The 24,141-nt window shown below is 39.9% G+C and overlaps 1 protein-coding gene across 4 annotated transcripts in view; it reads right to left on the minus strand.

The window, feature by feature from the left end:
* Nucleotides 1–24,141, minus strand: part of kiaa1549la (KIAA1549-like a) — a 104,101-nt gene that overhangs the window by 26,845 nt on the left and 53,115 nt on the right. For 3 of the 4 annotated variants that reach the window (XM_030425427.1, XM_030425425.1, XM_030425426.1), the window contains exons 8-13: nucleotides 19,692–19,751; nucleotides 18,583–18,743; nucleotides 16,642–16,813; nucleotides 12,806–12,966; nucleotides 10,922–10,957; nucleotides 3,847–4,040 (exon numbers count right to left, since the gene is read on the minus strand). In XM_030425427.1, coding sequence (XP_030281287.1) covers nucleotides 3,847–4,040; nucleotides 10,922–10,957; nucleotides 12,806–12,966; nucleotides 16,642–16,813; nucleotides 18,583–18,743; nucleotides 19,692–19,751 — 784 coding nt within the window. The remainder of the gene's footprint in view (nucleotides 1–3,846; nucleotides 4,041–10,921; nucleotides 10,958–12,805; nucleotides 12,967–16,641; nucleotides 16,814–18,582; nucleotides 18,744–19,691; nucleotides 19,752–24,141) is intronic. The other variant, XM_030425428.1, reaches the window with a different exon arrangement.

Consider the following 24,141-nt stretch of genomic DNA (forward strand, 5'->3'; position numbering starts at 1 on the left):
TAAATATACATGTGTTTATCATACTCGAGAGGCAAAGCACAACTAATCCCACCTCCATTCAATTCATTTAGTGGTGTGTAAATATGAGGCACTGTCTTGTGTGCGTGGTCCTGAATTGGCATTTCTGTGAGAAGAGGCATGATGCATCTCATTAATGACTTCCTTATGGAAGGATGTCACCACTGAATGTGGGTGGCGGTGTGTGGGTGTAGACTGTAGTAGAGAAATGTCTGGGGATTGAAAAGTTTTTTAAATTAGTGTCATTATTTTGTACTAAATGTTTTCTATTTTCATGTACAGAGCAGATTATAATTTATAATCCTATTGCAGTCTATTGGGAATAAGACATTTTGGTCAAGACATGTAAAACTGTGATTTGGACAGATGTAAATAAATTATATTCATTGCTCATGCATAAAATATAGAAGACACTAACAACAACAACTGGTGTAGAAAACACTGAACAGTTTCAGATGAAATATATGGAAAAGACTCAATGCTTATTTAGATGCCAAATTGAGACAGATAACAGAAAACATGAAGATTAGCAGCAGTCAAATGCATCATCCATCTTTGTGACTTGTATTATCTCAGACATACTAAAGAATAGCAGCAAACCTGTCTAATCCACCACAGTTTCTCAGTGCCTGCAATGACAAATGACTGTCTATTAAGCTTAAGGGCTAGGTGATTACAAGCATTTATTTAGCTTTTTCACAAAATCTGAATAGAAATGAGAATGTGCAGCTGACAACTGATCAGTTTGATGAAATTTTGTATCACGAAATGGGTGCATGTTTCAGACTATGGAAAAGAGTGGTGCACTTTCTAACAAAGACCTGTAAGACATCGTGAATGTCCTTCACTCATCTTTGAAGAGAAACTAACTGGCAAAACAATTCTTTGCTCAAGTCTTCATAAGGCACTAACACTGGGTCAGAGGGGCATTACACTTGTTCCATCTGAAATACAAGACAAACTATTTTGCAGACATTCTCTTATAGATACTAATCTGCACACTACTTAATTGTTTGTAAGTCTCCTGAAGATTTTGGCACTAAGGATCTGTCTAATTCCATTTTCATCCGCATGCAAGTGTGTGGGCAGCAGTTGAGACTTGACATTCATTAGTGTGCAGGGTGTATAAAATCCAGTGCTGGTAATTCTTGCTAATGAGAGGATAGTTTCTTTTCCTGCAGAAAATGATGTGTAAATTGTTCATGCAAAATGTTATTTAACCACAGAAATCGCCTGGGCTTAAGCAGGCAAATCTGGGGTTTCTACTCTCCTGAATGAATTTTAACACAGCAATACTGGTGCATCTGTATTCTGATTTAAACTGGCAGTGGGTGTGAACATAATCTAGACTGATTTCTATTCTGTGTTGAACTGTATCCACATGGCATGATCGGAAGCTCGGATAAATGAGGAGATGGTGTGAGATGGTGTGTCTTTCAAAAAATGTGAGAGACACTGAACAAAAAAAGTGCCATCATCACTACGAGTGTAAAACCACCTGCGCAACATAAGTCAAGCATTCAAGACCCACTACTGCTGTAACAAAATAATTTCCCTGTCAGGGATCATTAAAGTAATTCTATCTATCTATCTATCTATCTATCTATCTATCCATCCATCCATCCATCCATCCATCCATCCATCCATCCATCTTTGTTCTGCCCAGTGTGACAAATCTGATGAAAAGTTAGAGAAGAGAATAAACCTCCCTTAATGTCTGACCATTAAACCCTCTGAATCTTAATATCATTACAATATGTTCCTCACTGAAGGAGACACAATCATTTACATTCATATACATACAGAAAACTTTTTCCAGCCCAGAAGAGCTATGAAACAACAATTATGAATATTTTTTGTGCAAAGTTAACAAGAACCGGACTTTCACCTGTGAGGCTGCTGATCATGTCCAGTGTGAAAGCAAAAGTCAACAATAGGTTATTTCAATTTACTAACGGAGTTAAATTACATCACATACGTAACACAACATAGGTTTGTATCTAGCATCCATGTGTTTGTAACTGAACTTACACAAGTAACATAGTTATTTTAACACAAAACTCACAATGTTTTCATAAACCTAACCAAGCTGCGTACCACAAATATTTGGGCTGTCTGTCACTTCACACTGCAACGGATATGTTATTTTGGGAATGGTTACATACAGTATGTCCTCTTCGACTTCACTGGCAATTGACCTATTCAGTCATTTAAGTATGAAGTTGTGTTTGAAAAATAAGAGACCTACTGACCCATCACAGATTATTTTCACAGGTATTGGTATATGATTAAAAACTTTATATTTTACAGAACAAAACTTAGAAAACAATGTTGCGGGTCATTTATCATTATTACATTCCCAGTGGAGTTTGCTGTCTTGATGCAACAATGTCATTTTAGACAGTGTTTGATAACCATATTTGAGGCAATGCAAAACATGTGTTTATATAGTTTATATTCTGTGTATATATACACACAAATACTGTATGTGTGTGCATGTAAACATGAATATATATATAGTATGTTTAAGTCCGCACATATATCAATATCTGAATTTCTTACCCCTCAATATCGGTATCAGCCTCAAATCCAGCATCAGGCGAGCAATAGATAAAATCTCCTTTTATTGTCTTCAAACAGCTCCTCGTTAACACTGGACTTATATTTAGATCATGTCAATCTGTCAGACTCTTCACTGCTTACTGTTGGCTTCTCTCTGGCTTAACACAGTGATGCACAAACAAACACTGGTGGCGGGTCCTGCTGAAAAGCTCTGGGTTTGTTTGCTGGCTTGCTCACTGACTGAAACAGATGCTTGGGAACTCTGTGGTTCCCCTTCACAAAGCTTCCAGCTGGGAACAGCATGTGGAATCAGCTCATTATTTCAACTCTTTACCTGCACAGTACCACAGGCCACAGGGGTGACTGGAATGAGCAGACTCGAAAAACATCTACATTTGTAATGAATTATATATTATGATGTCAATAGTGTGATACAGGCGAAGTCTGAGTGGCAACTATCGCATGTATCAAAAATAGTTTGTTGAACACCCAAATGCAAACCATAAACCCCCAGATGGCTCCCATCCAACTATCCAGCTTGGTTTTCAAAGACAGGGACCTTAATATATTGATACAACAGACTCATTAATTCTCTCTTTCACAGTTCCTAATTTGAAGTTTGCCTCTGAATAACCTGATCATGTAGTCCTAACACCTCGCACTACCCCTCTATCCCAACAAGGATCGGGACACCCTACTCTTAGGCGTGGACATGCAAAACGAAGGGGTAGGGCTAAGCTGTCAGGGGCAAGGGTTATGTTGGGATTGGGTCTGAATATGCAAAGTTGTGTTCTGCAATGTTTATAATAATAATCAAAGCTGACACCCATTATAATGCATGTTTGTCTTAATTGTATATATTAAGTAGTTTCAAAGTTTTATTTATATCCTTATATGAACAATGACTGAAAAGACTGTTTAACATAAGAGGTATCAGTCGTAATGAGGATCTCACAGAAAGTCATCACACAACTCACTAGTTTCTATCAGCTCGATGGGACGTTTTAGCATCTTTTAGCAGATTTTTGTTTTACTGCAGTAATACAACTGTTTTGGTTCAGTCTCATTTCACTCAAAAAACCTATTTCCAGCAGCAGCAAGCAGCTACTCTCAGAGAATAGTGCTTTAAAAACCTGCTTTACCCTACCTGCCAAAGACTTAACAACAAACAAAGTTAGCAACTTTCTGGATTTTGAGCTGAGGTCAATGTCGTTACCACAACACTTCAGGAAAACATGTGAACAAAACAGTCAGTAACTGCCTTACCCTCCTTTGTGTATGTCAGCAGATGGAGGCCTCTTGCTGGCAGTCCCATCCTGGTGGACCTTCTTATCCAATGACATTGACAGTGGAGCATCTCGTACAGGCAGCCCTAGCACCAGCGTCTCCTTGGTAACAGAGATAGCCTCATCACCCGTTCTTCCCATGTGTTTCTTGGCATAGTCGAAGCCCTGGACAGGCTGGCAGAGACAAAGATAATACAGCAGAGGTCAGAAACCCTTAATGTAACTTAAAGGTCAGAGATGCAGCATTGTTTCTTGTGCTTTGTTTTCTGTTTGCCTGTTGGATTAACTTGATGCATTAATACAAGCATCCGTTTCCAGGACTCAAAGCACATGCAAAGACAGGAAAAAGGTAACACAAGTAGTACAACAGTAAAGTTGTACACCTTTACTCCACATCACAGACTGAAAGGCCAATGTCATTTATAATCAACAATATTGAGCAATGATGATAGAGCAGTCACAAAATATACAGCACTTACACCATGAAGCATGGTTCAAAGGAGCAGAGCAGAGTAAAGCAAACTGCAGCTAATGTTGGCAAGACAGTCCCAATGGTATGGAGTCACACGGATAATTCCACAATCAAAGCACATGCCAGCAGACAGATGCACGTAGTGTGGAAATTATTTCCCCAGACATTCTGAGGATACTAAATTACAATTTCTCCTGAAAATCTTCATCTTTAAAGGAATTAAAGATGTATCACGCATAATTTTACATATAAAACAATCCAATTCTATCAGCCTAAATCCCTTAGTGGTGATTCAGTTTACGAAATGTGTCCCATTACCTCAAAATAATACCCTGTAGATTCACAGTTTTTGCTCCAACTCTGGTGTCAAGTAAAATAATCCAAAAAATCCAAATAGAGAGAAAAGTAAAGACCAGACTTTTTGATGTGCTACAGCAAAACATTAAGTTAACTGGCCTGCACTTTTTGCTAGATTTGTAAGCTTAATTGTGTATTCACATTTGTAATTAATAAAAAGAAACGTTAAGTAGAAAACCTATTCAGGGTTGCTGTTCAAAGCCTGTGGCTCTTGTTCAGTAAGCCTAAGATAGAACAGTGAAGTTACCACAAGATACAACTTGATTCATTGTATGAAAACAAGTTCTGAATAGTAACAGCATTCATTCTGTTCCGTTCCGTTCCGTTTTCTTTTCCGCTTATCCGTGAGGGTTGCGGGATGTTGCCGCTTTTCCCCCCTAAGGGGTTGCGGGGCTTACTGGGGCCAAATCCAGTTTCATTCTAGTGGCGTAGGCCAGGGTTCACCCTGAATGAGTCGCCAACTCATCGCAGGACCCTTACTGATGGCAGTGGCTGCCTTCACACAAGGTGCCAACTGCACATCAGGAGCAACTTTGGGGTTCAGTATCTTGCTCAAGGATACTTCGACATGTAGCTCAGTCCCGCCCTGGGGAGCCGGGATTCGAACCAGTGATCTTCTGATCACCAGTCAACCAGCTCTACCCACTGAGCTACAGCCGCCCCAGCATTCATTCTGGTTCTCTGAAATCAAATAATATGAAAAATACATTTCTGCAACCTCTGCCTAATCTTTTCCACCAACAGGACATTTGCTGGAGAGGAAAACAAACATCCAATTTAATTTCAGTTTGAATTCAATCTAACCAAAACAATTGTGAAAAAAACAGCTTCAGAGAGAGAATCATTCTATAGTTGGGATTATATCCAACCCATCAAATATATACATAATACACACATAATATGTAATATTATCAAAAATGTATTTTATTAAAAAATGAAGCATTGTTATGACTTTTAATAGTCAGGGTTTGGTTAGATCAGGAAAAGATTATACGTTGGGTTAAAATAACTATGTTCAGTCACCTAACTTACATTAGTGACAAGTCACGACATTTACCGTAAGTCACTTATGTAATGTTAGATACATCATTAATGTATGTTGACCTACTTACAGACTATGACCTGAAAACAAATTACTCTCAACACTTGGCCAAACTATATTGCAAAACCAGTCAGATTCAGACTGCTACTAGAGAGGCGCTTCAAAGAAGTGAAGCTCGAAGGGTAACTACAGCGTCAAACTAAGGAGCGCAGGGCCACTGACCAGGCTGCTGTATTTGATGTGCTGGATGTGAGAACAGCTGGGTTACACCATGATGTAATACCATCCCTCAACACAATTATGTGGCATATTCAAGAGAATTGTTGTTCATCTACCTGTGGCTGTATTCATATTAAAACTCAATGAAAAAATAAACTGGCAGTGAGTGAGCGCTCCATTTTCTGAAAGCTGTCTCCATCATAAAATCACTTGACTCTAACTATTTCATATTTTCTGATAAAATGCACCACAGGCTGGTTGGGCTGATGAATATTAACCTGCTGCTTGGAGTTAATTGGCATTACAACACAGGTTTCCTGTTTATTGTAGTTTTAAATTCATAATGTAACTTTTTAGGATCTATTTTCTTCTGTATGTAAATTAAGATAGGTAGTAGCTGCCATGAAGGTGAGATTTTAAAGCATAAATATTGAAAATCTAAGTAGGGGATTGAACTGTCCTTGGTTGAACATCAAATTAAGTAAATTGTAACTCTGATCTGATCAACAGCAGAAGTCCATCAAGGTGTAGCACTGCACAGCCCAACATGGCTGAACAGATGTCAGAGTTGCTCACAGAAACATGACAGGGTCTCCTGAATATTAAAGACAAACCTCCCAACAAGTGTTCCTTTCATTTTAGATAAAGGTAATTGGATGGACCTCCCTTTTTTTAGGGAGGTTTAGGGAGGTTTATCAGTCTCCAAACGACACAACTGGCATGAAGAAAAAAGTTGAAAAATAAATAAAAAACAAAACTTGACAGCACCTTTGAAGTCGGGGGTTTTGGCATAAACAAACAAAAGAAAAAAAGGCATCAGTAGACGAGTTTTGCTAAGCCTCCGAGACCTGGACACGTTCTTTGTAAAGTTAAACGCCTTTCAATTGATGGAATAGAGAACGAGGGGGAAAAAAGGAGAGAAAGACCCCTTTTAGGTTATACAACAAAGCAGATGAAACCCTGATTTTTTTTTGCCTCCCCTTTTCTATTTTGAGCGGCTCTGAAATGGGACACCTAATGCATCTGATGATGCATGCTGAATTCAGAGTGCATGTGAGGTTAGGCAGCAGCGTGGGCATCCGGCTGACGGCATTTTTAATAATTAATCGGTCATATACACCACTGTGCCATAAGCTAGCTCCAACACACGTGGCTGCAGCCGTGGAGGAGTGTTAGGAAAGTGATATAAAACACATAGAGGACACACAGGTTATGAGAGAGAGAGAGAGAGAGAGAGTGGGTAAAAACCCCTCTCCCCATGAATATATGGATTGAGCGTGCGTGTGTCTGCACACACCCTCTACCCGCTGAAGTGATGTACGATGACAGTAACTCTATCGTGTAAAAGATGTATGGAGAGTGCAACAGTGATTTGCCTATGGCCTCATGCTGTTCACAGGTTGAGGGGGGGTTTAGCCCTGTGTGTCACGGCAGCAGCTGAGGCAGGAGGGAGGGTTGTGAATTAGATGTGTTGTTCAGAACATATCCCTCCACCATTATGCATTATGTATATAGATTATTGAGGAGCAGAAATTAAATGTGCTTTCAGTGCTGTTGAACTGAGAGACAGCCTGACACGTACTGCACATAGACTTTAAAAGATGTGTCATTCACTGGCTGATGGGTAATGGCTGTCGTGCACGGAGACAGTATGGATTCTCAGAAATGACAGAGCCGTGAGGCATAACCTTGAAAAGTGCGCCTGACATTTCACGACTTGCGCTTTACTACACTCGCTCAAGGTCTTTCTCTCTTTTCTCTCTGTTCTTTTCACACTCACATATCCTCACATTCCCTTCTTTCCCATCTGTCTCTGCCTCTTCTTCCTTGCTAATCCTCCTTTTCTTTTCCCTGTCTCCACCACCATCTCTCCCTCTCTTCCACTGTCCACAGACAGCATGTTGACTGAACAAATGGCCATCTTTCATCTTGCGCAAGCAGCTCAGTTTTATGAAGACTTTGGCTGTGGACAGGGCTTGTGGTAAAGCCTGAGCCTCTGATCTGTCTGTCAGAGATGGATGACAGTTTTCTCCACATCCATTAAGAACAGCGATGGAGGAAAAGAGCATGAGAGAAGTAAGAAAGGTGGTGACACGGCCTTCAGCTGTTTCTTCTACTTAAAGATGTCATGTGAAATGACATGAGCATGACCCCGTTGCAGCACCAAATTATCCACTCTTATTTTCCTTGCCTTCACTATCAAACAGAAGCTTCTCCTGATGTCTAATTTTAACTCAGAGCAACAGCCAACAGCAGCTCAATGAGGTACAGCAGATGGATGAGATATGCTCTATTCCCCCTGCGGCCATATTGATTTAAATTCAGCTCTAGCAGGGTGAATGGCGGAAGCACACCACAGAGCTGCATTGAAACAAAAATGTCCCCAAGAGTTGGTATAATAAGTAAAATGAGACACAAAGTAATAGACTGCGGTGCACATCAGCATGGTGCTGAACTGGTTAGGCAAACTCATGGCATGATGCAGCAAAATGCAAAATAGCTTGAGCCCTTTAAATGGCAGCCACTGCATTGTGCTTTCATTGAACACCTTACAAATGAAAAATGGATTGCTTCTGCTTTTGCTGATTCCACTTCCATTGTAGTCCACACGGAAGCCTGCTATCTGAGGCTTTCACGCCTATACAAGGCAGCACAGAGGGAGCAAAAGCCATTTTGAAGAATGTTCCGGCTGCACACAAGACGTGCAGAGTGATGAAGTGAGCCGGACTCTGCAGAATCACTCACTGATGCTTAAACACACATGCAGACCTAGTCTAAACCCCAGTATTGATCAGCAGCTTTAGCCTGTCCTGCGTGGTGACTGATGTCTGAGTGGGTTGGGTGCAGAACACACACAAACACGCACTGACACACAAAAATACTCACAGTAGATCAGCTTGAAGTCTATTACTCTGTTTAGGTCTGGTTAGTATTTATGGAACTTTATAGTATACATGAGTCATTGGGGTTGGCTTCTGACATAGACCCTGTTTACACCTGGCATCAATGTATTTGATCTAGTTGAGGACAATGATACACAATGCAGGTTTAAATACAGGCAAAATGCATTGTGATCAGAATGTAATTGGAGCATCCAGACCAGATCAGAGGTTTTATGGCTCATATTCTGATCAGATCGGACCAAAGTGAAGTAGTAGCACTCTTTTATTAAGTTGCATTGACATGGAAGATGCTGTATTTAAAAACCTGACTAGCAAAATATAAAGGGGGAATTACGTGCAAAAACAACCGTTATGTTGGAACACGTGTTGCAATGATTAGGAGCTGATGTGAGTCCCATCTCTTACACTGGAATCACATTTAGGGAGGGATTGCTTTGTGAATCCTGGTGGCTTAGAGGTCTAGGATGATGATCATTTAATCACAATGTCCTCAGTTTGGGTATACCTGCGGGCCTTTGTTCCATGTCCTTCCCTTCTTCACCTTATTTCCTGTTATCTCTCAGTTAAAAAAGCAAATGTTTCAGGCCAGTTTTGACAGTAGGACCAATTACAGCAGCCAGTAACTCTTTCAATGTAAGATAGAATCTTTTATCGATATAGACTTGGAAAAAATTGACCTACGCTTTAAACAACTAGTAGTGTTTACCTCAAGTTTGCCACAATGCCACGAGCTCTTTCTAAACTAAATCCCTGTGTGAAATATTTATCTCATTTGCTCACGCATGCAACAGCTTGGGATTGGAAGAGGATAAATACCACTGTGGGTAAGAGCAGTTATTGTAGCCTCACGGCACCACTTGTGAAATCTCATTTCGGGACGCTTTAATATTTAATGCACTCTCTCGTAAAACAAAACAAAAATGATAATAAATGTTTACAAACGATTGTGAAAGCAAATAAAACCTTTGATCTCAGAAATTAAAATGTTAATGTTATACAATTGTACAAGGAAATACAATAAAGCAGGGACAACACACAAACACATACACACACACACACACACACACACCCGTCATGTACACATATTTGGGGTCTTTACTCTGTGCTGTGCAGTGTTACACCAGCTCGATTACCCACCAAAAATGTCCTGCCTACACCGTTAACTCATCCCACCATTCTTCACTAGGCACACTTTGCTTCTCAAGGGACAGTGTCTAAATAAGCTGACATGCTCCACCAAAGCCAAAGTAACCACAGGGCCGGCCTCTGAATGGTCCTTTGTAGTTTAAATCTTTTAAGCATTTTCTATCCATGCTCTGTGGCCATTGCTGCCCTTTTTTGGGTCTAGCCATGATAAAATAGCTAGCATAATCCAGTAGAGACCCTCACATAAAAAAAAGAATTGGGTTGGGGGACCGTATAGGGTTCCTGCTGAGCCACTGAGGGATGAGAGTGGCTTCATCTTAGAGGATAAAATGACTGGCTTGAAAGGGAAGGGAACTGGCACAGAGGCAGTCTAGGCTGATGACACAGGCTTGAGTCACATTTTTACCGATGCTACAAAATAAAAATAGATTTGTTTGGTTCACAGGTGTTGAGCATCCTTTCTGCTATTCATGTTTATGAGCCGGGTTAAATATGGCCTCTTCTGGTTGGCAGAACAGAGCTCATTTGCCTTTTTTACGAGCTCTCTCCTTGGTAATTCAGCCGATCGACTCAAAGCTAAACAATTTAAATCTAAAGGAACGTGCTTGTGAATTTGACATGCTAGTTTTTTTCATCTTTCACCACTGTCCCCCTCCTCTCTCCTCTTATTGATCTCCAAAGGCCAATGAAGACATTGGAAAAAGTCATGTCCACAGCACAGCAGCTACATGCAAGAATTTGCCCAGCAACACTGACAGGCAGCGCATACAGAAATATGCAGTCAACAAGGCAGCTGCACACGAGTTGATCAACACAGTCATACTTCCTGTTCTGAAATAAAGCAGTAACTCATTCATTCATCAAAACATGAATTAACTGAGTCAGTAATCCACCCAGCCAGTGTCTTAGTGAATACCTGGTGGTGGTAACTGCCCTCCCTTCGATATGAGGTCTAAATAGGGAGAGAGTCAGAGGGACAACGTCATGGAGGGGTTAATATGACAAAAAAAATAAAAAATAAAAAGAATAGAATAGAATAGATTAGAATAGAAAAGGAAATGGGAGGATAGGATAGGATAGGATAGGATAGGATAGGATAGGACAGGACATGTCTAATTTTCATAGTTTGGCCATCATTCTAGTTACTCCTGTTACCAAATTAACTGGGAAGATCATAACATTGTTAAAAAGACGTGTCTGGGCAAGAAACAGATGCAGTCAGATGATCAGAGATGTTTTCAATGCTAAGGCTTACGTATGTTTTTTACTGTCAACATCCCCATGACCATTTTGTTAATGTCAATTTAGTGTGTGGATCTCTTGACTTCCTAACTCTGTTCAGAGAAAAATGTCTGAGAATGAAGAGCACAGCTCAGTGTCACTGTTGGACACACCTTAAATGCACTTACACCATGCAATTTAGACAATATTGTATAGATCATTTAAACAGGGTCAAATATCTGTTCCCAAACAGCAGCCTGGTGGGTATCAAAACTGAGAGAAATGATGGTCAAAACTACAAATACTTCATTCATTATATATCAAACTTGCCTACCAAATATGACCCAATTATCCTACAATGCAAATGACATGTGTTCAACTGTTTCATTGAGGATAGGAGTGAATACTTTCCTGCTGATATCAGTAACTTTATCTTGGGTTAACATCCTTGTGTCTGAAATCTTAAATTCCAGGTATCACAAAGCTGATGCCCAGTTTACAGCCGCTCTACAACACCTGTTACCCTGGTATGAAACCATCTTACTGCTTATGGGTACATTTCTATATCAGCCTACAAGTATGATTGCTTGCTCCACCAGGATATTTGTCAGGAATATTAGAAACATTGCACAGATATTTGTAGAGATATTTTGTTTCTACTACTGTCCTGTTGAGGAGGGAATATTTGCTGACAGTCAAACTTTCGAGTCGTCTTTGATCTGGAGACAGAAATATTCTGTGTATTGGTTTATTCATAGCAATAGGGATATTCCTTTGCCAGGTATCAAAAGTTTGACCTGGAAAAGACCAAAAGATGGTCAATATGCTATTCAGTGGATGTGCAGCGAATGGAAGAAATTTGTGCTGCAGTGGAAGTCTCATCATGATATTAAATGTAAAACATAGTTCAAGACTAAAGAATTTTGTAGAAAGCAAAGCCTCTTCATGAGCCTGTTTACCGCTTGACTGACTGCAGTGACAGAAGCAGCTGTTGTTCTGGCATCATGCACTGTACTGTGACCAGGAAAACAACCTGAGCTGATCAAACCAGCTGCTAGAAATCTATTATACTCATCCTATTTTGAAATGATTGATTTTTATCAAATCATTTATGAGTTGATGTTGAATGAGCACTGTTATTGTGAAAGGGCTAACACTACCCTAAGGTTCACTTCCAGTACACTAAGCCCTGTCCATTTTTCGTCGGCCGATTAGCCTTCACAGCATGCATGATTAGAAATGACCACGGGCTACTGGGCAGCAACCTAACAAATGATTGAGGCCCGCACATATGGGATTATATTTTTCTGACCTGAAGGAACAATTTAACCCAATCGGTTTGCTGTGCAATGTGTCACTCATCCAGAACCAAGTTATATCATCTTATTGAAATTTCACTGTAGAGTTGGTTTGAAGCAGTGATGTTTTAATATTTTAATATAACAGCTGATTCGTATTAACAGTAAATGAAGATAGAAGAAGCAGAAGACCAGCAAGCAGAAAGAGAAAAAAGAAGATGATAGGAAAACAAAAGCTGGAGAAAGTAATACAGTATGATGTCTTAGTTAAACAATCTTACTTTGGAGCGGGTTTTGAAGTTCCTGAAGGCGCCAGTTTTGAAAATGACCCTATTCCTCTGACAAAGAATGAAGGCCACCATGCCGATCACCACCACCAGCAGGAACAGAGGCGTCAGAACGGCCATGATCCACAGGTTGCCGGGCGGCGTCTTTACCACAGCTATAAACATAGGGATACAATTCATCAGACTTTGACTGTGCATTCGATCAATTCTGAGCAGTTTAGCCACTAAGTGACCTTTCAGTGATTACAAAGACAGGCAGAAATAAATACACTACAAGACATTTTTCAGGTTAGGCTGAATATGTTTGGCATTTGTACACAGTTGAAAGATTATTGCAGCAAATATGAGAAATATGTTCATTTGCTTTCTTGCCAAGATTTAGAAGTGAAGACTGATACCACTCGCATGTTTGAACACTGTGTATGAAGCTGGTGCCAGCAGGCGGTTAACTTAGCTTAGGATAAAGTCTGGATGCAAGGCAAAACAGTTTGCCTGGCTATGTCTGATTATTACGAAAAATCAACCTTCTTGCCCTTTAAATCTCGTTTGTTAAATCTGTTCAAAGGAGGGCGTGATTCCTGCTGGGGTGGGGGGGCCTGTTTCCCTCACTTTTACCGTTTCGTTAGATGTAGAGAACACACTTGAGTCTTTCTATCTTCTTACTATCAATCTCTCGAAATCCAGATGAGGGAAAAAGAGGAGCTGAGGAAAATTTGGTCGACTCATCTGAGATTCCTTAAGTTATTACCGTCCTTCAGTTAGTACCGTGCTCTCAAATCAATAAGCAGAGTAGCAGAGACTTGAATTACCCCATGGCATCTCTTAGGCTACAGTCCCCCGTTTACTGGCCCTTTGATTATGTTGGTACATCCCAATACCCTTATTTGAAGTTGTGCTGATCCTCCATCTTGCAGGCCATCCCGCAGCTCTTAATTTTGCTCTGAGAAGCATGGAGGAATCTCCGCAGAGCAACGAGCGAGGATACATGCTAGCAGCCCTCACAGAAATCTTTTGACCAGCTGACACGCCCCTCTTATTGGATAACAGTTTCATAACGAAGTAAGGACAGATTAAACTCAAGTATATCTCTCCCAAGTTTTATATTCTGTTTTATGTTTAAATATCTAGCCTAGTACTGTGTTAACTGTAGGCCGCAACAACATTTTTCTGATGTTGATGGTGATCCTCATTTGTTTTTATCATATACCATTTTGTAATGTGTGGTGTTTACTTTACTTTGTATTTCTATTTTTAAGCATACAGAGTCTGGGCCTGTCTTATGAAATGTGCTACATGAATAAATGACTTGACTTGACTTGACTTGACTGTAATTTACCCCATTCACTTTACTAAGCTATGGATACAATTAAAGTCAGAGAGAGTAGGAAAGTCAGCCAGCAAGAAACACTCCAGTTATTGTAATTTCTTGGAGCACACCCTTTTCATTCATTCACATGTGGGGCTGATAATGATAATGATTTGACATGTTACATACTTTCAATTTTCCATGAAACATTTAGCACACTTAGCTGAGCAAATAATTGATATTGTTCAAAAGACATCATCATCATATTCTGGGTAATACATTGTAATTTCACAATCAGAATATCAGTGGTTCATATGGCTCTGAGCAGGACACAGTCCACAGCATCATGTGAAGTGATGTCCACTGCTGATGACGGTTGCAGATGATCACAGCTGAATAAGCTATCAGTCGGTTTTAACAGCTGTCAAGGCTTTTGATAAATGTTTGTCTGCAAACTAATTAAGGCCCACGACTATCAGCATCTGTGATTTCTCTCTGTAGCCTGATACCTGTTTAACAAAACACGTGCACATCAATAACAGGTTTCATTTACAGTAGTATTTATACTTCAGAGGAAAGGACATCTCATTTCTCATATATTTCCTCATTTCCTCTCTCATCACACAGTTCAGATGCAAGTTAGACGAACGTAGATGCAATGTAAGGGGACTGGAATGTACTCTATGCCAGGCTGGCTATCAATTCATATAATACAAAAACTGCATAATAAAGACACAAATTATGATTGAAGACTGGATTTAGTGTACAACCTTAAAAAAAAGATTACTAGAACCTAAAGTTCTTCTATGGAACATATTTCTTTGAGCTTGACAAAGGGAAATGTTTTTCACTTGAAGGACTAATTCAGTTTGTTTCCACTGAGCCTGTTATAGCAAACTAAATTAATTTTACAAGAACATTGTGTTCAGTGCTGGGCTTGAGGACTGCTAGGAGGGGTTGTGAGGGGTTGTGATGGTTCTTGGTATCTCTCCACGTTGTTAATTATAGATTCTGGGGAAATGTGAGCGAGAAAGGTGAGAGGGAACACTTAGTCCTCTTCAGCAGCAACAGTAGGAACATCCAGTTGCATGGGTAAACATTCTCTCAAGGCCTTCACAAATAACAACAGACACTAATAACAAATATACAGAACTACAATTTTCTGAACTTAACGTCATGTAAGTGTGGATACACAATTTTCATTTGGAATTTTTGAATGTGTGGATATTTTAAAGCTTTTTTGGATCCATTGGGAATTATGGAAATTATTGAAATTTATGGAAAACCTGAATGCTTAACAATGCTACAGTAAGCCAAGAATGTTATGCTTGAGTTCAGCAGATAAACCCTAAAAAGCAGTTAAACTGGGAAAGTTTTTACAAGATTGGCTTCTCTACATTGGTAGCTGAATGTGAATTTCATGTACACATATGTGCTGTTTTTTTTTTATGCAAAAAACATCGAAAGGAATAAAGAATAAATACAGAAAGGAATACACAGTCTGCACTATTCCTATTTTTATGCTGATTGTTTCTATTGCTGGAAAGAAAAAATGGTAATAGTGCACAGTGTATAAAGGAGTAGCTCAACATTTTGGGGAAAATACCAGCCAGTCAGTTGAGCTTGGCCTTAAGACTAGAACCAAAGGAAACAGCTTAGCTGGCACTGTCTAAAGCTAATCCATCCACTTAATGGCACCTCTTAGCCACACTAATTAATATGTTGTGTCTTGTTTGTTTAATCTGTACAAATACCAAAGTGTTAAAATGATGATTGGATATTTTACAGGGGATTATGCCAAAAAAAACCTTGGCCAAGAAATACAGTTCTGGCATCTCTCATATTTTGCATATTTTCCAAAATGTCAAAGTTGTCCTTTAAAGTATACCTGACAAGGATATTCTGATATGCACCAGTTCTTCACGTGGCACTTTTTCAAAATTTGGAAAGCTTGGCTCTATCTGGAGACATGAAATGTCCTTCCAAGCATTTGACTGATACTAGAAACTAAAAGACAGGATATCAACTGCATTTTTCTACTTTTTTCAATGTCTCTTTTCTTGAAGTATACTAAATACTAAAAAAATACTAAATCAGTGGTGTAATAACTTCAATATGAATTTGTTAATTTGCATTATGTCTCTTGTGCCTTGCTCTTTTCTTCACAAAATTATATATAAGCTACATGCATTAGGGCTACAACTCACAATTATTTTTACATTTCATTCAGTCTTAAAACATTTGAAAACGGCTGATCACCATTTCCTAGAGCCCAAAGGTTTATCTTCAAATTGCTTCTTTTACCTAAAAAGCCTCCATATTTACTTTCAAAGTAAAAAAAAAAAAAAAAACAGAAGAACAGAAGAAGCTAGAAACAGCAAATGTTTGAAAATGTAGCTTGAAAAATGACTGAAACAATCAAATATAAAACATGTTGGTAACACATTTTCTTTGATTGACTGATAGAATTGTGGTTGCAGCTCTAAATGTTATGTAACACAGCACAGTAAGAAAACAATCTTACGTTCAGCCTGCACTTGCACAAAGTATCCCAGTGTCAGAGCCATGGTCTGGGAGTCCAGGCTGCTGAGGGTCTTGGCAGCGTTGGTTCCAGTGATGGGTGCTCCATTCAGCTGGACATAGTATGTCATCTCTGCTGGGTTCTTGGGACCAGGCAGTCGACGCATGCTCACCATCTGGAAAAGTCAAACATAGTGTCCAACATCTAAAGCTGATAATAGTTTATCTTCAAGACAGACAACATCAGCACAACATACCAACTACAGCCAGATTTAATACAAAGTTCTTTATCTCTTCACACCAACACATTTATAGTCCCTGCTGTATCAGTGGCCCAGTCAAAATTCTGGCTAGGCTGCTTTGATCATAACGAGCCATTTACTGCAAGATAACTGCACTTGGGGAAGACACTCGAGGATAACTGAGTCACTTGAAAACTCAATTTCCTTTCATCATACATCAAACACCTTTTTTAATTTGACGAACACATCAGACAGTTTAATCAAGTCTGATAATTTGATTTTTTTCATAAAAAAAGGGATGGGACGCATTAAATGGTTGGATGATTTCTCCCCTCATGACAAACCTCCCTCCCCCCTCTGTCCAAGTCCCTCACTCCTCCATTTCTGTAGCCATAAAACTGGTCATGTGTGACTTCCCATAAAACCTTGAGGCTGTGTAAAGGATAAAGCACAGGAGGAGTCACTCTTCTTAATTTGCACAATATGGAACAAAAATTCAATTACAGGAAAATAACATATTAAGCCTTTGTACATCTGCCTTCAGTTGAATTAAACTCAAGTCTGTACATGTATCCCTCTATCTGACTTCTTCAATCTGATGGTTACATTGCCTTGTTTCAAAAGACCATACTTTAAGAACAATGTTAACTATTCAAACACATGCTTTAGTTGAGTTAATCCATGGTTTTCATTTGAAAGCCATTTCTTATATTTCAAATCTACTTGCACAGTCATGAGACCTGTTTCACATGTATTAAACATTATTCTTATAATTGTCACTGATTAATTTCCCTATTGAAAACCAGGGACAGTTTAATTAGGAGTCTGCTCCCACGCAGCACAGCACAAAAATTGGTTATATTTGGACAACAGTTAAACATCATTTTTACCATCAATTATTTAAACAGATTTTTGTGATCAATCAATTATCACAACAGTTCAATAGTTTAATGGATTAGTCAATCAACTGATTATTTCAGGTCTAATTCCAACTATCAATGAAAATAATGTTTCTGAAAAGTTACTATGTGAGCACTCAATTACATTACATTATATTATATAATATTCTAGACCTTGAAGCTTTATTCAAGACACCCATGAGAAGAGGGTGCTATCTAGGGGCCTGAATGTGAAGCTTTTTGGCACTGACGATCACAAGTTTGCCTTCAAACAGGTTTATCATTTACTGTACATATACATGTATACTGTAAATCTGAGCTCCAACAGATATTTAGGGTCCTCAAAGGATGAATCATACTGACCCTGACTTTTAATCTAGCACCACCAACGAGTCAAAAGCATTTGATTTGTTTGAATTTGCTTATAACCAACTGTCTGCAAAGCCAATCACATTCCCATGGATACCACGTTTACTGTCAATGAGACTTTCATACGTGTAAGCATGCTAACATGCTAAACTAGGCTGATGACCATGTTAAACATTACACCTGCTTCAGCATCAGCATGTTAACATCTGCCACTGGTATTGAGCTCAAAATGGTGCCATGTTTAATGTAAGTCTAGCCTTGCAGAGCCACTAGTATAGTTGACTGACATAGTTGCCTGTGTCAACTCGTACTGTGTGCTAAAAAGCCCCTGAAAATCATAGCTGATCCTAATCTACTCAGTCATACAACATTAAAATAGTGTACTGTGATGTGAATGATTGATTCATTGATTCCATTTAAGTGAATGCCACCAACCTGCACGGTGTAGCCCCCCACAGTGGTGGCCCGCCGAGAACGCACCGTCCGAGGACCCTGCCTGCCGGCCACCAAGAACAGCTCAGCCAACCGCTGCTCCATCAAGCTGGCAAAGCTCTGATAGTTGGCCTCCAGGGAGGAGCTGTCCACATCCTGGATCACTGTGAGGAAAGACGAAAGAGGACAGAGGAGGGATTTAACAGGCGTTCAGGCAGGCAAAGAGGGGCGAAAGAGGACACGGCCGAGGGGATGGAGGATGGTTTGGGAACGACAACATGAGGCAGGAGAAGAGAAGAGGGAGGCACCGAGAAAACGGGTGAGAGGAGAAGATAAGTGAAGGGAAGCAGAGTGTGTAGGGGGAGTAGGTGAGAAAAGGGAGATCATTTGAGGACAGTATTGATATTGAGGAGAAAGGGAAAGAGAAAAAACACACAGGAGATGAGTGGGATATGGAAGGGGACGGGATGATCGTCCCTTTCATTTAAAATCTGCTCATCCAGAAACTTCTATTACAGCTGCAGCGACACACACCGTGTGTCTCATCCAGAAATAAACACAAACACATATCAGCGCAGGCACACACACACACACACAACCACACAGGTGCTTGCATCAATCTTGTTGCTGAGTGCGTCTCTTACCAGAGGCTATAAGTGAGATAGAGCCGTGGAAGGACTCCAACACACACATGCAAGCAAGCACGCACACACACACCCACACACGCACACACACACACACAAAACAGCATCTTTCACACCCGGCTGTGATGTGATGTGAAGTGATCTCTCCCTCTGCCCCAGTCAGGAAGCTGTGAATTATACATCAATAGGTTTTCCCAGGAACAGAGTGGCTAAAGACAGTCAGAGCACTGAGAGCGAGCAGGCGAGAGGAGGAAGGGGTGGGAGGGAAGAGGGGGGAGGAAAACGTACAGAGCCAATACTGTTCTGCTGAATCGGACAACAGCGAGCGCCGGGACATTTAACTAACTACTGTTCTGTCCAATCAATGCGGCTCCTGATTACCACTGATCTCCCAGCAGCACTTTTGTATGTGTGTGTGTGTTCGTACGTGCATGTTCGTGCATGTGAGCCCGCACAAGAGCAATTTACCTGTTTTCACCCAATAGTTCTTGGTTGCCATCGATGTGTTGAGATTATGGTATTCCAGAGCTGAAGAGAGAAAGAGAGAGAGGTAACGTTACAGGTATTTGCAGCTTTTTGAAGGCCTAATTTAAGACTGTGTAAGACCAGGGCCAGACAAGTTTATAATGCATTTCCTAAACTGCACACATACTCCCTACTCTCCTCAGTTGAGCCCAATTTTCTAAAAAAGTATTTAATTTATATCACATTTAATTTTATTATTCATTAAAGAAAAAACATGCATTAAATTAATGTGTATCTACATAACTAGTAACATTTCAAATAAATCTATCTGCCAAGTGGCAAAACATTTGTAAGTCACATAACTGCAAAACAGTTACTGAGAACTTCACAATATCTGCTCACAACTAAAGCAAGATTAACAGTTTTTGCTCTTATGTTTAGGCACTCAGATTTAAAACCCCGAACTACACATCGGATGCAAAGCTCAGTATTAGGTGTCAGTGTAAGTTCTTTATTTATTGGAAATAAAATAACATGTACCAGACACAAAGAAACCATGCAGTACTACTGTGTTAAAATAATACCTGGACCCAGGTTTTTTTGGTGAATTACAGCTGCCCCCTAAATGTTAATCCCTCACAAAGCCACATAGTCAAGTTCCTGTACCTTTATTCAAAAGCAGCATCCCAATACTCAGAACAACATGGGATAATCAGCACAGCAGCACCTTTTACAAACTGAGTCTTTTCTCAAAACTAGCCAACTACAGATCTAACCAGAAAGGAAACAGAAATGCAGGTAGTGAATCAGAGGCCAGCGTGACTTGTTTCTGCTCACTCTTACAATACTCTGAGCTCCAAGACTCAATGCAGCGAAGTTGGCTGAACGACTCATAAACTTGATGCTGGTACCGAACACTGTGACCGACTTAGCTGACAGTCTGTCAGCAACTAGGCGGGAGAGACACTCTGCAGTGCCGAAGAATTTTATATCCGATCCCCTAATTTCCTCTACAGTATATAAGGAAAGGCAAAGGCAAATCAAAATCAAATAAAACCAAAATAGATAAGTGAATTTATAAAATAAAGTGTGAAGAAATCAGAAGTGGATCAATTTATAAAACCCTTCAAGAGCTGGTTTGTCCTGACTTGTCCCGGTTATATCCCAATGCCGCTTAGTCCATGACCAGAAAGGTCAACCAGAGAGGTCCAGCTTATCACTCTCTCTTTCCCCTGCACCCTTAGACACACACACACACACACACACACGCACACACACAGTTAGTTCCTTAACTTAAGCTTATCTACATCATTTCTCCCCTTTTTGTTTTGCGGTAGTTGTTGTTTCTCTGTCTGACCTTGTTATTTCTTGTGACAAAACAAAAAGATCTAAACAGGAGGAGATTTGAAACACTGGCCCTTGGCACGGATGATAAAAATCAGATTAAATACTCCTTTTTAGCTCTCATTATCAGCCTTGGCTTCCTCTATCCATCTACACCAGCTCTCGGCTTTATTTTCTGCCTGCATGTTTCTGTACCCTGCTCATTCTCTACCTGTTTACCCGTCAGTCTATTCATTTCCTGCAACGCTTGTTCCTTTCCATCCAGACAACTGTCTCCTTCTGTCTTTATCCAGCCATCATCACTCTCTCAGTCTGTCGACCTCTTTCTGTGTGCTATTCATCCGTCAACCTATCTATCCTTACTTCCCATCTGCCTGTTCCACCATCTGTCTTCACCTAACTCCTCCAAGCTGGCTGTCTGCCGAGAGTAGTGTTTAGCTCGAGTCAATGGCAATGCAGCAGTGGTAGCTGTTAATACCAGCGAGTGTTTCTGCTCTGCACCCTGCCTGCTGCCGCTTTCCTGATGCCTCTGGACGTGAGCGAATCTACATTCACTGAGCTCGTCTGCAACTTCGACAAGCACACATAAACACTTAAGACAAACAGCACTGAAGTGTTAAGATTCAGATGCGTTCAGTGCCCTTTATAGAATCAGTTCAACGTGCCGACAAATCCAAAGGCTTCATTTGTCATAAACACAGCAGCTGGAACATTTTGTTGCATAATTCCGAAAAAATAGAGAAGAGAAAAAGCTCCAGCTCTTGTCTGACAAAAAAGATGATAGATTTACATGATAAGGCTAATGTCATTCTATTTCTGTCCCACTCTCATCATATCCAGAGAAAAGACTGAGATCAGCAATGAACCATCTGTCCTCAACACTGAATGACTTCCCTACCATTTTTGTGGCACTCAGCCCCAAGCTCATTTATTCTTATGGAGGATATACATCTTCAAAACAAGCTACAACAAAAATATAGTTTATTTTAAGAAAAAAAAGCCTTCCATCAGCTGGGCATTACATTTCTTTTTCTTTTCCAAACTGAGTCGAGAAGGAGTAAATACTGTATTTGTGTTTAGTTTTCAGACAATAATATCAGGCTTTGGCAACACATGAGTAGTGGAATCAGAATCATTACCTGTTAGTTTGTATCTTTTCATATTTTACATTTGTGGACATACTGCCAGCTGCCAGCAGCTTCTTCTTCCATCATTGATGCAGGTAAACACTCACCTCTTGCAAGATTACAGAGCGAGACATCTCCTTGAGCAAGACTGTTTCAGGTTACAAAAACCACTCACTCTTCCCAGTGTTGTCAAACGCTTAATCTCAGTCTTTGAGTGGCAAAAACAAGCACTTTTAGCTGATGCAACTTTGACAGTCCAAGTTACCCCAAAGAAATTATGTTGCAGCAATGTGTTGCTGCTGCCAGATTGGTGTGTAAAAATAATTTACATTTATGATTCATTTACACTTGTCAAAATATGAACATGGGGCCCAGATTAAAAAATGCTGGAATACCCCATTAGTTCTTAAAATAAGAGAATATGATTCCTTTTAATCACCATTTTTGTAGTTGATAAATTTGTTATATTGTTGGATTGGAAGTGAGAAAGAACTGTACTGTCTGTCCTCCAAAGTGCAGATGGTGAATTAATCTCTAGATCACTTTAGTACTGAGTACTCTCCGGCTAAACAGGTACATGCTGTAGACATAGTGGGAGCTGACCACATAGACTTGTTTGCATGTAAGTAGATAGTGAAGGCCAATATTCAGGCTGCTTTGATCACATGAGAATCAATTATCCATTTGCGCTCTCACGTGTCTCCACCAGTACACGTCTAGACTATTCAGTGTAACTACTGATGCGTCTACCACTATTTACAGCCATTTTCTGGGCTACCATTAAACCACTTCATCATTTTAAATAATTCTATATTAATTCACTCATTGTTTCATGATGAGTGAGAAATTGTGTTTTTTTAGGGAACAGACAGGGTTTCCTTGGTGACATTAAGTAGGTTTGGAGGTGACCATGTGAAGTGTGATGTTTTAGCCCTATGGGTGTTGAGAGCACGCACAAATAGATACTAATCTAATCTCACCAGGCTAAAATTAGCTCATTCGGAGGGCATGGATAACAGATTGCCCGTGGCATGACTCAGATGATAGGGGCTGTACAGCTGTTTGCCCTTTTAGAATCTCACAGATGGCATTAAAGGCTGTAGTGGAATACAAACACAACTCAAGTGGCTCATCTATGGAGTCTATGGTCTTTTTATTGCTCATTAGGCATATGATGCAATAATAGTGAAGAATAAAAACAGTAGGCCTATAACTACTGTAGGTAATCCTAAAAGCACAAGTAGTATCACATAAATACTACACATTATCATTTTTCATCAAGTGCTGACCACTTCCCTGTAATTTACATGGAGCAAAAATTGTCAAAATTCATCTTCTGAAAAGAGAATATAATATAATATAATATAATATAATATAATATAATAATCCAGAATTCCTCCTATGAGGCAGGTCAAACATACGCTAAGTCATGAATCCTGCAGTGCCCTGCAGTGGACTCAATGGTTCTCACTGGGCAGTGTTGATGAGGGAACCATACATATGGCTATGTAAGTCTGTCTCAGCCGAGCAACATACTGCTACAGAGAACAAGCAGGAGCACAGTTATGCAATGGCTGTACTAGACTCTTTCTAAAGTCTAGCACTGTGGTAAGAAGTCCAAACCAAGGCTCGCTAGGACAGGTTAAGTAATTTTCTGTCCCCTCTTCAGCTCAAAATATCTTTGTTCCTCTGGTGTCTATACGGTTATCTTTTACTGCTGGCAGCCCTCCATCCTACCTCCAACCTCTGTCTGCTAAGTCTTTCAAGACTGAAATAAAGCTCTGAATGCAAAAACCTTTTTTTAGGATTCAAGCTCAGCTCTGTACACGTGTTCCCTTCCAGCTTCTGAAAGCGCATAAGACACACAGTATGAATGTGGGCACAGTTTCTGTACTTGGTAGTTGTTTTTTCAAATGAACCTTCACAGCCTGAGGGCCTAAAATATATGGCACCCTCACATAAGCTCATTAGTGGCTAAAGAT

Source organism: Sparus aurata, chromosome 8 (genome assembly GCF_900880675.1).
Source record: "Sparus aurata chromosome 8, fSpaAur1.1, whole genome shotgun sequence".
Taxonomy (NCBI): domain Eukaryota; kingdom Metazoa; phylum Chordata; class Actinopteri; order Spariformes; family Sparidae; genus Sparus; species Sparus aurata.